Here is a 14,409-nt window from a genome sequence, read left to right on the forward strand (position 1 = left end):
AGTCTGTTGTCATGGTGACATCTGCTCAAAAGCCCTGTGGGCTTCAGTCTTTCCTGCTTCTTTATTATTTTCTATACAATAGAAATAGTACATCATTGAAGATAAAACTGACTCTTCTTGGCAAAAACAGACAAAAAAGAATGTGCAAGAAGTAAAAAGCAGATCTGAAGGACAAAAAAAAAAAAAAAAAAAAAAAAAAAAAAAAAAAAGTGCTGGAATTACAAACTGTTCCCCATCCATTTGCCCTGTGCCAGTAGTAGAATTGTACGATACAGTGTCTTATTCATGGTGGTCAAATATATGGGTATGGTTGCCTGCTCCTCTACAAAGTCAAAGCCATTTCATTGAACACATGTAAAATTACTCCTGTAGTAGTTTTCAACAAGCTTCCCTACATTGCACCTGCTTTCCAAACTGAAAGCTCCAATGTGTGTTAGGGAGGCACATAGGGAGGTGGTGACCTGTACGCGGTCATGTTCTTGGGGCGGGAGCCTTTGCCCTCTATGGGGACAGTAAATGGCGGAGGGGGCTGGTAAGGAGGGGCATTAGGATCATCATCTTGATAAACAGAATACTCCTCCAGCAGATCCTGGTTAAGCAGGGTACTGTGGGGGCCAGCCATGTTAGGGTACTCTGGAGGGGGAAGCGGGGGCTTTTCCTCCTGTAGGATAAGAGGGATGCTGGAGGATGGGGGTGATTTGGAATCATCTAACTCATCTGCAAATATTATGGGGACTCCTTTCTTGATGAAAGTGGCCTGCTCCTCTATGGTCATCTTCCCTTTGCGCTTTTTGCGATAGCAGACCATAGCAATGATCCCAGCTATTAGCAGCAGGGCTGCTACCACTACAGCGGGAATAACAGTATGTAGGTAAACATCATCACTGCTCCTACGACCTGTCCCAGGTGAAGGTGTGGCTGTAGGAAGAACAGGCAATGGCACCTCTCCAGGTGGGATGAATGTGTAGCTCTGACATTTATTTGTACCACGAATGGAGATGTTAATGGGTTTGAATTCTGGCTCCATGGCTTTGATGAAGGCCAGTTTAGGTGTCCCTTGGGAATCAGAGATCCTGTTGCTAAGAACTGTGATCTGGTCCTTTGGACAAGGACTCTGCTGGAGACTGTTATTGGTCCATTCAACCACAATAGAGCCCCTAGTGATGCTTCTCAGGGTCACTGTGCTACTGTTGCGATCACCAAGGGCATAAGCCAATTTTTTGGTCAAAAGAATCTTCCTATGGACATCATTGCTTAAAGTTTTGGGATCACCGTGGAAACGAGCAGCAAACACAACTGATGGTTTGTCATGAGTAGACCAACGGTTGACTTGTACCTCAAAAGCATCCATGATGCTCCTCCCACCCTTATCCGTGGCTAACATGAAGTACTCATGTTTCCCCTCATGCTGCTCCTCTGGAAGGCCATACAAAAGTTGGATAGTGCTGTTGAATTGGATCCAAGATATTTCACTCACTGCTTCTTTGGGGGTTTTCTTCAAAGTCAAACGCAGCTTATCAGTAGTACCATCCTCCCTGTCAAAGAACGTATCAGGAGGAATCTTAACCTCGAAGTATGTGCCAACCCATGCATTCACCTGATCAATGGGGTTGCGGATCTCTGGGTGTTGATTCAAGTCTGGAGCCAAAGAGAGAGGAGTGGTGCGTCTAGGCAGTTTGGCTGTAGTAGACTTGGGTTCCCGGGGAGCTGGAGTGGAAGATTTGGGTTTCTTGGGTTTCCTTGTGGCAGAGGGTTTGGGTCTTCTGGTGGTGCTTGGTGGTGTTGGCACAGCAGTGGCCTCTACAAAAGTAGGCCGGGTCATGGTTGGCTGGATTGGGATGGTGCTTGTAGTTCCTAGTACTCTTGTGGGTTGGGGCGGTCCAAAAACAGGTGTGTGGGCTATCTGATCTCTGACCCTCATTGTGGGCTTCACTGGAAGAGGCAAAGGGCCTCGGACAGGGGGAGCAGAGTTGTCTGTTGCTGGGGCGATAGAGGGCGAAGTTGGGGTGGGAACAATACGTACAGGGGGCTCTGGGTGGGTAGTGGGAGGAAGCAGGGAGGGCACTGGAGTGGGAGTATTGTTCAACTGCCGTCTGACCCGTTTCACTCCATGAGGCTTTTTGTTCACAATGTGCCAGCCAACCACTGGGTACCCCAGCCTTGCTGACATGGTCCCATCCTTTGCTGAGGATTGGACGCTGCTAATGTCAGGGATGCTGCCCTGGTCAAGGCCACATCCAAGTTTCCATGATAGTAGGGCCCCATTCTCCACCACCTTCTTAGCATTCCCTGGTCCAGCCATGAAAGCAGACATGTCAAATAAGCGGTTGTTGACAACAGGGACCACCCTCATGTGCTCCAGGGGCACATTTGAAAATTTTCTCATAATGCCCAGTAAGTTGGCCCTCTGTACGGCAACCATCTTTGTCAAGTCAGCATCCAAGATGACAGTGAGGACAGTGACAGGCTCCTCAGAGCCACAGGTGAAAGGCTGGAGGCCACTGATATCAGACTGCAGAGTGAGCAGGGCTGGTTCAGTGTCTGCCCTTTCTTCTGGGTATACTTCAATAGAGAAGACTGTACTGGAGAACGCTTGCCTGCCAGTCTTCTCAATTATATCCTCTCCAGACACCAAGATATGATACACACCTTTATCCTGCTCCAGGGCCAAACCTCTCAGAATGCAGCTGTCTTTGTCCCAATATAACCAGGAGGGTAAAGTCTCCTTTCCCATCTCAGTGAGCTACAGGAGGAAAAAACATATCACTATTACCGTTTCATACTATAGACATACTTCTGAGATAAAAACTTAAGTACAGAAAGGCAAAACTCATTCCTAACTTTCATTAAGTAATGATCATATCAAAAATGATTACAAATGGTCGTGAAATGTTACCAGGACCCAAGTGATGACTGAAAATTACTTAGACTAGAGCTTTTCAATGATAAACGACAGAAAAGCGAGTAAATCTTTGAAGTAGTATTAGATGTTTGATTTTATTTGATAAATAACTAAAACAGTGAATCCATTATTAAAAATATAATTCTGTATTCATTTCTCTGTCATATTGACCATGTTGCCAGTGAAACATGAACTAGAAACCCATATAGATGAATGCAAAACTTTCAAATTTGTAGAGTAAAAGCAGAAATGCTTTCAATATCTTCCGAACCTCAATCCCCCTCCCAGTTCCATTCAATTGATCAAATCTTGCCAAATATGAACAGGAAGCACAATGTGCTCCTATTCATAATAACAACTATGTGAGTCATCACTCTTCATTTTGACTTATTACTGTATGACAGGGTATCATTCTGCTTCACCACTTGGCCCAATAATAAACTCATCTCATTCGTAAGTCTGACTGGAACAAATTGGACCACAGTCAGCTTCACTCAGCAGTGATACAGTGATTAAAACTGAATAAATAAATATTATATATAATCTATTTCTACAATAAAAAAATATTTTGGCGCATGTGGCCACTTTAACCCCCATAGGGAAATAAAACAAAAACAGGTAATAAATGTTTTTTAGTAAGTTCATCTACTGAACACAACTTCAGTGATACCCATTTTTCATTCTTTCACTAAAGTTCACCTATATATTTATTATACACTAGTAGAGTATAGCTAAAGCCAATATATAGTATTACAATTCAGTTCTGTACAAAATTATGTTTTAAACCTTTTACAGTAACAAAATTAGGTTAAGCTTTCAGGATTTTTAATTCAGCATTAACATACAAATTAGGGAGGAATACCTCTTAAACTGTTGTTTAATGTAAACCCTGAAGCTAGTACTCAAATAATGCCAGGGTTAGGACAATTCAAACAAATAAAAAAGGAACCTACCAAATTTAAAAGAAAAACAACAAAAAAAAAAAAAAAAAAAAAATCAGTGCAACAACAAAACCTTCCCATACCACTTTGTTTTTCAGAGTCTCTTTTCTTAAACTGCTGCTCTCATTGACTGATTGATTCTAACCTCATTAATTAATGTAAATAATTCAATACAATTCATACAATTATTTGTAAACTCCAACACATTACGTTATGAGGGATTTGATATTACATGCCAAATATTTCCTATAGAAGCTCAACAATAGATTTATTTCAATGCCAATTTTTTCTAGATATATGTCAAACCTTTTGTGTACTTACTTTGACATTACAGCTTACATTGGCAGATCCCGGTGGAACCCTCAACTGGAACACCTGGCCCACGATTGCAGATGAGTCAGGTATGACAGTGTGAACTCCCCCAGTCTTTGTAGAGGAATCTGGGATAGCTGTAGGCGGCCCTTCGCCAACTGAAGATGCAGCAGCCTGGAGCTGAGAGAGCACAGAGGACTGCATGGAAGCCTCTAGTTCCACAGATATCATCTCCACCAGTGTCTCTTGCTGTTCTAGCACAGTGCCCTGGGCCATGGTCAGCAGAAGCCCTATTACCAGAGGGATAGTCCTGCATGAAAGAAGCCTGCTCCTCCCAGCATTCCCACAGCTCATGTCTCTCCTTTTATAGTGCATAGCAACAGGCCTTTGGGCTGCCCAGCAGATGTCTATGAACAACTGAGGAGGCCACATGCACTAAGGTCAGTCTGATAATATGAATCTGGATCAGATTCCCTAGTTATTAGCTACGCTAACAGATGCAGTGGTTTTTATTTGTTGTCCTCTGTGATCCATGAAGAGATCTTTGGCAGCCTGTTAGACAGCCATATCAGCCAGCTATTTGAGAAAAAAACAAAACAACACACAAACATACATGAGTGTGACAAAGTGACAAAAGAAATAAACATCAGTGCAAACTTTCTACTATTTCTGCTAACATAGTAAAGTTTCTGCTCATAACAATTCATACTCAGTCAGTGATCAACAGATCTCCCCACCACAATACTACCAACATAGTTTGTATATTGCATGCTAAAACTACATATTGTGTATTAAACACCCAGGTTTGAAAGTATATAGTACTATACAACACTACACCTGTCAGGTGTCAATCTGTGATATAATAAGATTTTTTAATGTCTGAAATTTATGGCTAATTTACGGCTCACTACAGGGTAAACTACTGAATTTACAGGGAGTAATGAATGAGTGGACAACAGAGTGATCATAGTATTTGTCTTGCTACTACAATTTATCTCTGAAGCAATATTTGGAATAAATAAGCCAGCAAGCAAAATACATGCAATTTTATAAATGTTAGGGTAAACAACAAATATTATCCAAATCTACTGAAATTAAAAAAATTTCAAAGTGTAAACATTGTTTAAGAAAAAAAAAACAACCAAAAAAAAAAAAAAACCCCACACAATCTCATACTGATCTTCACTTCTCTGTCATGGCATTTTGAGGAATGGCTATTCTCACGAGATGCACGAGTGTCAAAGGTTGTTTGTCTTGGTTGTAAGTTTTAATTAGGTGCCCTGAGGATTGGAATTAGAGTCTCCACTGTGCTGACCTAGCCAACACCAATCCTGTAGCACTCACAAACGGGCAGAGGAGGGTCAGCCAATTGCCTGGAATCCTAATGCCTGACTGGAACAAGACTGTGACGTCAATTCATACACTCCACAATTCTGCAAGGAGGAGACTCCTTACAGAGGGTCTTAGTATAATACATTAAATTTGCTGGCCGACCAGTTGGTCTAGAATCTATGCCATGTTATCAGTCATTATATACAAAACGAAATCCCTATAACAAGTTTTATGTTGTTAGAACTAATCCTGCAAAATTCGGATGATCCATGCTAGAAATGGCCAGCAACAGAGGGCTGCACTGCAATGTGACAGGGATCTCAGAGGACACAACACACACATCACAAAATATACATGTATTTACCCTAATATAGGCAGTAACAGGTGCTCAGCCTCATTGTTTTGGGATAAACTATGAAATTTGATGGAACATAGTAAAAATGCAGTCATGATTGAAATGAAACATGAATGCAAACCCATGGTGTTCCAGTTAACTGTATGCCTACAAATGCATTGGCAAATAAAACTAAGCTTGAGATTAGTTTAGTTCTTTCACTCACCTACTTGCTTTCTCTCTCTTACTCTCTTTTAAGACTAGTGAGACAATAGATTACATATCTTTTTTAAAAAAAAACCTGAATTACATTAGATGAAATTACCATTCCAATCCAAATCCTCACAATGACACTGTAATTGCTTATACTGCTCTGACATGACATTCAAACATCTGGTTTGAATCCGTTCTAATGGGAAATGACATCAAGTATCTGAAAAACGGGGAAAAAATCCATGACGTTTTGTCCACTTTTAGTTCCTACTGTCTGAAGCTGTTTTTGAAACCTTTAATACCCATTTAATAAGACTTTTTTGCAATTCATGTATTCTAACAGTGGCTTATTAAACACATGAGTGCCTGTATTTTCCCTGCTGAATTGGGCAGAAAGATTTTCATTAGAAAACATTGTTGCAGGTGGAGGCAATCACAATCTCTACTTGCAGTAGAGCTGGCTGTAAATCCTGTACATTCAGTGCAGATCTCCATCCAGTAGCTCAGATTGGTGTCAAAGTAAAAATAAATAAATAAAATTGATCAGAACATCTCCTTTTAGGGTTTTCAGAACCTTTAACTGTAATACCAAAGCGTCAGTGCCCATTTCACGTTGCAAAAGACAAGAATGAAGGGAATACAGTATCTGAAAGGCTTACAAGCCATTGGGTTCAGACATCATGAGTGGCAATTTTGTCCTATAAAGCTCAAATCATATGGGACTAACAAAACATTCACATATAATTAAATTTATACCAACACATATTGAATGTTTGGTCACTTTATTCTTATTGTACCAAAGCCACTAAAAAGACAATAGCCTATATTACTATTAATTATGTAGTTTAAATTATCTCTGACAAATCAATATTCAGCCTTCTGTTAACCTCTTTCAAAATGCTTACCTATCACTAAATTTTTAAATGCGTTTGCATTTAAAAATGTATGATTCATCACTGGACAAAAACCTATATACTAAAGTCAGCAACAGTTTATTTGTTTGCTGGGAAAATCTATTGTGTCAGTAAATCATTTACTGTTAGTGACTCAAAAGCATGTATGCTAATGTACAAAAGACAAAACAACTCACACTATACGGTGTAGTCTCTGTCTTCAACTTTCAGTGGAAATGACAATGATTAGTATCTAGTTTAGGTATCTAGAGTGGTGTTTCTGGCACACAAGTGCACTGTTATGACTAGACTGCCAGCTGGGAAAACTAACATACAATCACTTCACATCCACAGGGATCTTGTACCCTCCATCATCCTGCATGTAATTTGAAATTCTGGATAGATGCATCAAAAACACTTCAAACATATTAACAAAAAAAGTCAATCTGAAACAACGGTGTAAAAGCAGTGACACACTAGTTCCAGAGAGTACTGAATAATGTCTTACTTAACCCCTTAACCAGGTTGAGACATGCACCTTATCTGGGATCTTTATCTTCTGAGTAAGTTCAGTGGGATTTATACCCCATGAACCTCTACCCCTGTACAGTCTTCTTTTGACTCTGAAGATCCTAGACGAAAAAAAAAAAAAACAACAACCCATAAAGCAGTCTCTTTAAGACATGGCCATACAAGAATACTTACAGGCTGAATCTTCAATGACCTACAATATGTCAGCTAAGTGTAAAGACAAAACGTATTGCTTGATTCATCTATCAATTTGTGTTTACATGTAAAACACAAACATTTACATGAAAAGAAGTTTAGCCTATAAGCTTAATTTAGTTAAGATTTGAGCAATACACCTCACCTCAGGCTGTTGCCACCCACCCACAGACACACACACACAAAAAAATTTGAGCATCAAAGTAAGGTCTTCACAATGTGGCCTAGATTCTATCACTTTCTCATTTCACAGTGTGAGTAATTCAAAATCCAATTCAAACAATATCTCATTAAGAAATATGAGAAATTTTAATATCCACATTTGCACTGTTTCAACGTGCCGTTCAAATGAGCAAAAGACCATATTAAAGTGAAACATGTGCATAATAGGATGCATTTGAGATGAGTAAACCTTAACAGTAACAAAGATATGTCATTTGAGGAAAACGCAATCAAAACATGGCTTAACAAAAGAGTACAGATGAAGCTATGTTGCCTGTAGTTGAGAGGATTGACCTTAAAAGCCTTGGGTAAAACTTCAGTTTACTTCATTACAATCAATCTGCCTATAAAATGGTCTACAAATAGAACACACATTTAGAGATGATTTTATTAAAAACACAACCTGCCTTAATGACATTTCACATTGCTCATAGAAGGGGGATATTTTGCCTCATTGTTATTATGGTGATAATTTACAACAGAATTTGGGCCAAGCTATATGGCACTCTTGCTAAAATATTCAAGGAATATTGTTTCAAAAGCCCCAGTGTGAAACCAAGGCTCTTATATATGTTCTTTTAGATATATATCTAGGAGTTGAGTGTAATACAATTTGTTCATTCTCCAACTGAACTAAACACTTATTAAAACCTATGACAAGCCCTTTGTATATATAGTAAACAGTACAATAATACAAGCCTGAGAGTGGGTGATTTCTGCCCATTTCACAGAGGCCTGCACTACCGAAGGGACGAAAACATTTACAACCATGGTATACACACTGTCTGCAGTTCAATAGTACTTAAAACTTGAAAACCATCAAAAATAATTAGGGCTCCGATGCACAGTGACACTCAGGGCCAATTGAATTGACGTACCACATCCAGCAGCCTCTAGATAGTGCATGAGCTGAATAACAAACATATGCACAAGACAAGCTTGGTTTGCAATTGGATGTTTCCCTTGTGTTGCTCTCTACACTGTTCAAAAAAGTAATGAAACATGTGGAGAGAAAACACAAAATCGGCCATGGCTGAGTCAAAATCTAGCCTGGCATGATGACCTGAGAGCAAACTCATTTAACGCATCGGGAAAACTATTGTATGCTGTCAAAACCCAGTCTAAGAGTGAACAAATATTTTTTTTATGAAGCATCAGAAGTATGATACAAAAGTTTCAAGTGTAAAACGATGGCAACGCTAAATCTCTGTTCTTCAAAGCTTCCCAACAAGTGACACTTTTATCTGAAAAATCATCCACTGTTACGACGTATCGGCTGATTTTCTTAAGTAATGTAAACTGACTGACGCTTTCTTCTGCTACCGATGGTAGTGTTACTAGCCACACACGTTCCAGCTCTTTAAATGGTAATGTTAAAGCAAAGCTACTGGAACTACGGCAACATTAAACACTATGGAAAATTCACGCCAATATGAAGTTAGGCTAAACCAGCCCTACCCAATGTAACATCAGCAACAATCAAGACCCTGTGATTAATGACGACAGACGCAGTTTTGGACGTGTGATTCAACTAAACACAGAAAGTGCTATCATAACCAAATGTTTCAGGATTGACAGAAATTGTGTCCCAGTAGCTAGTCCGCTAGTCAGTTAGTCTTACAGCTGACGTTAGCCAACCAAAAAACGCTAGCTACCGGGCCCGTTTCAGTTGCCCCCGTTTCTACTGGACTCGGTAGACGAGGCCTTTGTAAACGATAACGCCACCTATGACGTTCAACCTTGATAAAGCATTCAGCAACCCACACTAGTCAAACTATATTTTTGGGGATATTATTTCCTACGACTGCGCAAAAACGAAAAACAACAAATACAGTGAGTGGCTGTGATGAGTGCTACCCTGCATCTGTCCATCGCAAGCGCAGAGGTGCACCTGTTTTATTCTAGGCGGAAACAAGCAGCGAGCTGCTGCTGCTGGAGAACCAACCGCACAAATGCCAAGCTCTCTCAATACACTGCAGCTAATGTTTGCTCAGCCAGGCTACACTATTGATACTTTTACTGACAAACGCTTGCTTCTGGGCTGTAACCCCCACAAGGCAGCGTTAACGTGAGCCAGCGCCATCACTTCCAAACGTGGAACACCAAAGTCGCGTAAGAACGAAAGGACTGAGCCGCGATAGCCACCGAGCGGGGCTAACTAATAAGCTAACGCCAATAGAGTATGCTGATGGCAAATACAGCTGGTTACCTGCCCTGTCAGAGAACAGGAGTCTGCGGTGATTCTGTAAATGAGCCGAGCTAGCAAAAACTTGGCATTTTTAATTACGCTGGTGTTTAAACAGTGACCGAACCCAAAATTCAAACTGACCTTGTTAACGAGCTAACGTTAGCTAACTCGCGCCGTAACGTCTCCTCTTCTGGCCAGAGAGCGCCGCGGAGACTTCCAAAACGCCATTAAACATGCGCTTTCCCATCAACGCCACGGACGGATATCTAGCATTTGGTAGGCAGGGTATATGAGCACAGTCGAGGGGGGAAGATATTTCTATGATTTGATCAGTCTTAGGCTTGTTCACTGCTCTGTATTGTAATTATGTCGGCCGCTACCCCTCCCTTGCTGCCTCTGTCCTCCTCGCAGACAGGTCTACAAGTTGAGGCCAATCGTGTGTACCAGCATGACTCCTCCTCCCTTTTTATTTGGAGAAATGCAGGTGGAAAGACAAACTGGTGAGTACACTTAAAGTTACTCACTTAAGTATTTTTTGGCACTGTACTATTGCTTTGCTTTGCTTTGCTTTGCTTTGAATCATATAGCTTGATGATGATGATAATCACTCATCTCCATGCATTTAATATTCCAATCTTGAGTGAGGCATTTCCTTAGTCTTGAACTGAGTGACCTGAAGGCGAGTGGGCTGGAGAGGTGAAAGGTAGAGGCTGGAGTGCCCTTTGTCTGTGAAGCTGCTCGCTGGTGAACAGATAATACATTTTGTCTAGTTGTCTTTGGTGGGAAAAATTCAACCCCAGGTTCTCCGTATAGCCGCCATCAATGTGACAGCTTCATTATATTTCTGAGAACATCCATCACCATTTAGTAAAAAGTATGTGGCCCTTGTAAGCTGATACTTTTACGACCTTGAAATCATTGCCATAATTTAGTCACTTTACAGGGTGTGAAAATGTAACGGAATATTTCTATTCTAATTTTGACAATGGGAAAGTTGCCCTGAGCGTCTTTGTTTTATGCAGGACACAATGTTAGTCCTGTATTCATATTAAGAGGACAAAATATGTAGACAATAGAACAGACAGCAAAATACTTTACATAACATTTATCATCCTTCTTTCCTCCTCCTGTGATTTTGCATTGCAACTATCAGCCAACAGACATGGCCAGGACCTTCACGGAAATATTTCCTTCCATGCGTACAGATCACTTATGTGTATATTGTTTTTATAATACAGTAAGCATTAAATGAAATGTAAAGTCATTCAGTTGTTATTTGTAGCATGTCTTACAAAGATTTACTCTCACCGATATAATCATGACTTATCACTATTGACTATTTAAAACTGGTAGTTGTTTCTCAAGCGCTGGTCTTTCTCAAAGGACAATTTAATAAAATCCATTGTATCTTTTTAAATTTCAGATTTTTTTATTGAGCCCTTTATCACAAGTATATCTGAAAGGACTTTACCGAGAATGAGCCTACTTTGATCTAACAAAAAAATCAACATGGAATAAAATGATGCAGGACGGTATGCAACAAAGGGAACTGTACAAAACACAGGGATACAGAATGGTAAATATTATAGACATAATTGGCGTGAAGTTATTCTATAAACTAACCTCATAGCCTTCCCTGCCCTCCAAATGTACAAACTTAGACCATCAGGGAAGACAAGTATCTATCTGCAGAGCCTTTTGTGTTTTTATGAAAATGTATCCTCAATGATAAAGATTAAAAACACCAGGGCACTTCCACCTACTTTTGGCTCTACCATTATAAGTAACGGAGGTTAAATATTAATTCTTAATATTCCATGGGGTTTTTGTAACAGACTCAAAGTAGATTGTATAAATAATGTATAAGTTGTGCGCTAACATGCTCACGTTTTCTAAAGTCAAAAACTCTATTCATATGGTTAAAATGAGACTATTCACAGTCTAAAGGTTATATTTGTCCAAAGAAGGTTGTTGAAATAATTGACAACAGAACTGACTTATTTTCTGTTTGTACAGGTGAAAATGATGTCAGCATTAACACAATCTTATCTTAAAAATATTGCCATGTCCCCCCCCCCCCCCAAAAAAAAAACCTCATATCTACATTTAATTTCCTCTGTCAATACAAAAGCCTTACATTGATTTTAGTATCAATAGTTATAATGTCGTGGTGAAAATTGAACTTTAGAGGAAACAAACATCAGCTCATCTTGCTCATGGTGGAAACAGTTGAATTTCCCTCTATAATACTATAAGGTCTTGACCTTACTCTTTAAAGTGCCTTGAGATAATGTATGTTATGATTTGGCTATAAAAATAAAATTGATTTGAATTGGAAATTGAATTATTGTGGGATTTTACTGACAAGGTGTTTTGGGGAGTTTAGCACAGAAGGCTTATCGTACAGCCACGTTGGCCAAAGTTTGCAGTAGGGGGGGATTGCATCCGTTTATTCAGTCTCAGAGAAACACTTGATTGCTGAGTGAAGGCAACCATGACGCCATAGCAGTCACAAGATGCAAGCATGTGGTTGTTTAATATATGAAATAATAATTGATATATTGAGTTTATATGAATGACTGGTTATATTGGTCTGGATTCATAGGGTTTTAAATAGGGCATGAGCTCTATTGGGATCAATACTTGAAAGAGAAAGGAAAAGTTTAAAGAAAGAGGAACATCTCCCAGACTGACAGCCAGTGTTGAAGAAGAGGAAGCAGCACAGTAAAAAATCTTACATGAAAGAACAATCACAGATGTCATTATACTGTTGAATAAAACTTCCAAATAAGACATTGGAAATGGGCTTTCTTATCATTCACTTTGCCAACAAATGATTAGCTGTCTTTCACTCCACTGAAAATATTTACATGAAATATGTGGTGCCATTTACGTGACGGCATCATCATACATTATGATAAACTATAAACTGTGAATATCTTGAAGCAGAAATTGACTTGATGTGCATGGCAACAAAGAAAGAGCCTTCATATACTAATAAAAACCCTTGGCAAGCATGATCAGGGTTTTAAGACAGAGAAAAAGACCCTGTCTGTAATAGTTCATAGACCTGTCAATCATCTGAATTCCCCCTGACTCTTTGTTCACCCCTGCAAGGCGAGAGAATGAAAAAGCACATGCATGTACTGCACGTAGACCTGAGAGAATAGATTGTATGTGGAGTGTATAAAGTAATGTTCTATTCAAAGTGAACATGCACAAGTGATTAAATTCCTTCAGAATTTACTTTCCTAATATATGTAAAGAATTTAATATCTCATAAGTAGATGTTCCGTGGCTTCATTTTTTAAAATCACAGATTGCATTTACACGTTGCTTAACACATTCAGAGTAATGAGAATCTTTTTTAGGATTGCGTTAGACCTTAATATTGCCTCTAAATCTAATGAATACATCATCAGCACAGACATAATAAGTAAATTGTATCAATATCAGCTGAGAAGAATACAGGCATTTCCTAGCAGTTGTTGTTCTCTCCTCCTATTGGCTTGAGGCATATTATGGATGAGGGATTTCCATTGCAAATGCATCACCCAGTTCTCATTTTGCCAAAAGACACGTACACAAAAACACCTGCAGGTCTACTAGACCATGATAGCCCTACCGCAGAGGGGCTTTCATGTGATTGCACATATCAATCTGACTCTTGATCTGTGAACACAGAGCGAGAAAGAGAGCGGATTAGGAATCAGCTGACTCCCCACATTTTCTTCCAAGTGACTTATTAGAAGGGTTTTTCTGAGCGGACTGTGGGACTGCTGAGGGGTTTTTGCTCAGTAGTGAACCCTCAATGGAGCCAGTCTCCCCTCTCTCACAACAGTAGATTACTTTAGACAGCCCTATTTGGCTTTACACAATAACGCAAAGACCCTTTCTGCTTTTTATACGTTGTGCTCACAGATCTCTCTCTTTCAACACAATTCTTATCACAATCATAATTTAAACTATCTGATGTATTATAGTATTTTGGTTCTCACATCAAAAGATTACAGGCTTCATTCTTTTGCAGAACCATTTGATCAAGATCAGCATTGCAACACTTTAAAGATGTTTCACGAACACACAATTTACCTTTTAGAAGTTTTGTTTTTGGTCTGCTGTGGCTGTCTTATTACGCCGTCACTTGTTATGTTGAGCTGATAATAGAACAGGAATAAGGAGGATATCCTTTCAGCACAGCGCCTAGACCAGAGCGCTGTTCCTGTTTGTTCCTGCCCCCTGGTTATCGGTTGTCGCTGCTCAGCACAAATAAGGTTTGCCAAGAGGTACTATCATCACTTGAACATATTTACACTGAAGTAGATTGCAAGCCAATGCTTCCTGAA

General features: G+C 39.6%; 2 protein-coding genes across 6 annotated transcripts in view; one reads left to right on the forward strand and one right to left on the reverse strand.

Annotated features, from left to right (window-relative positions):
* Positions 1–217: 217 nt before the first annotated feature.
* Positions 218–14,211, reverse strand: LOC120803712 (dystroglycan-like). 5 transcript variants are annotated; one of them, XM_040152499.1, is made up of 4 exons: positions 14,156–14,211; positions 7,466–7,559; positions 4,165–4,731; positions 218–2,743 (listed from the first exon to the last, which is right to left on the reverse strand). In XM_040152499.1, exons 3-4 carry the CDS (start codon positions 4,585–4,587, stop codon positions 434–436), a joined length of 2,733 nt encoding a protein of 910 aa, XP_040008433.1. In that variant the 5' UTR covers positions 4,588–4,731; positions 7,466–7,559; positions 14,156–14,211; the 3' UTR covers positions 218–433. The 5 variants fall into 5 exon arrangements, with proteins under 5 accessions (XP_040008433.1, XP_040008430.1, XP_040008431.1 ...); XM_040152496.1 differs by lacking the exon at positions 14,156–14,211 and adding an exon at positions 10,205–10,311; XM_040152497.1 differs by lacking the exon at positions 14,156–14,211 and adding an exon at positions 10,205–10,311 and having other exon boundaries at positions 7,436–7,559.
* LOC120803713 (poly(rC)-binding protein 4-like) overlaps positions 10,226–14,409 on the forward strand; it is a 50,991-nt gene continuing 46,807 nt past the window's right edge. The window contains exons 1-2 of the mRNA XM_040152502.1: positions 10,226–10,339; positions 10,479–10,563. The gene's annotated coding sequence lies outside the window, so the exon portion shown is untranslated. The remainder of the gene's footprint in view (positions 10,340–10,478; positions 10,564–14,409) is intronic.

The sequence above is a fragment of the Xiphias gladius genome, chromosome 18, assembly GCF_016859285.1.
Source record: "Xiphias gladius isolate SHS-SW01 ecotype Sanya breed wild chromosome 18, ASM1685928v1, whole genome shotgun sequence".
Taxonomy (NCBI): Eukaryota; Metazoa; Chordata; class Actinopteri; order Istiophoriformes; family Xiphiidae; genus Xiphias; species Xiphias gladius.

Coding starts and splice junctions, on each gene's coding strand:
- LOC120803712 (XM_040152499.1), bottom strand. CDS start 4,587: ATGTGGCCTCCTCAGTTGTTCATAGACATCTGCTGGGCAGCCCAAAGG. Junction 2,744..4,164: donor ATGTAAGCTGTAATGTCAAA/GTAAGTACACAA, acceptor TTCCTCCTGTAG/CTCACTGAGATGGGAAAGGA.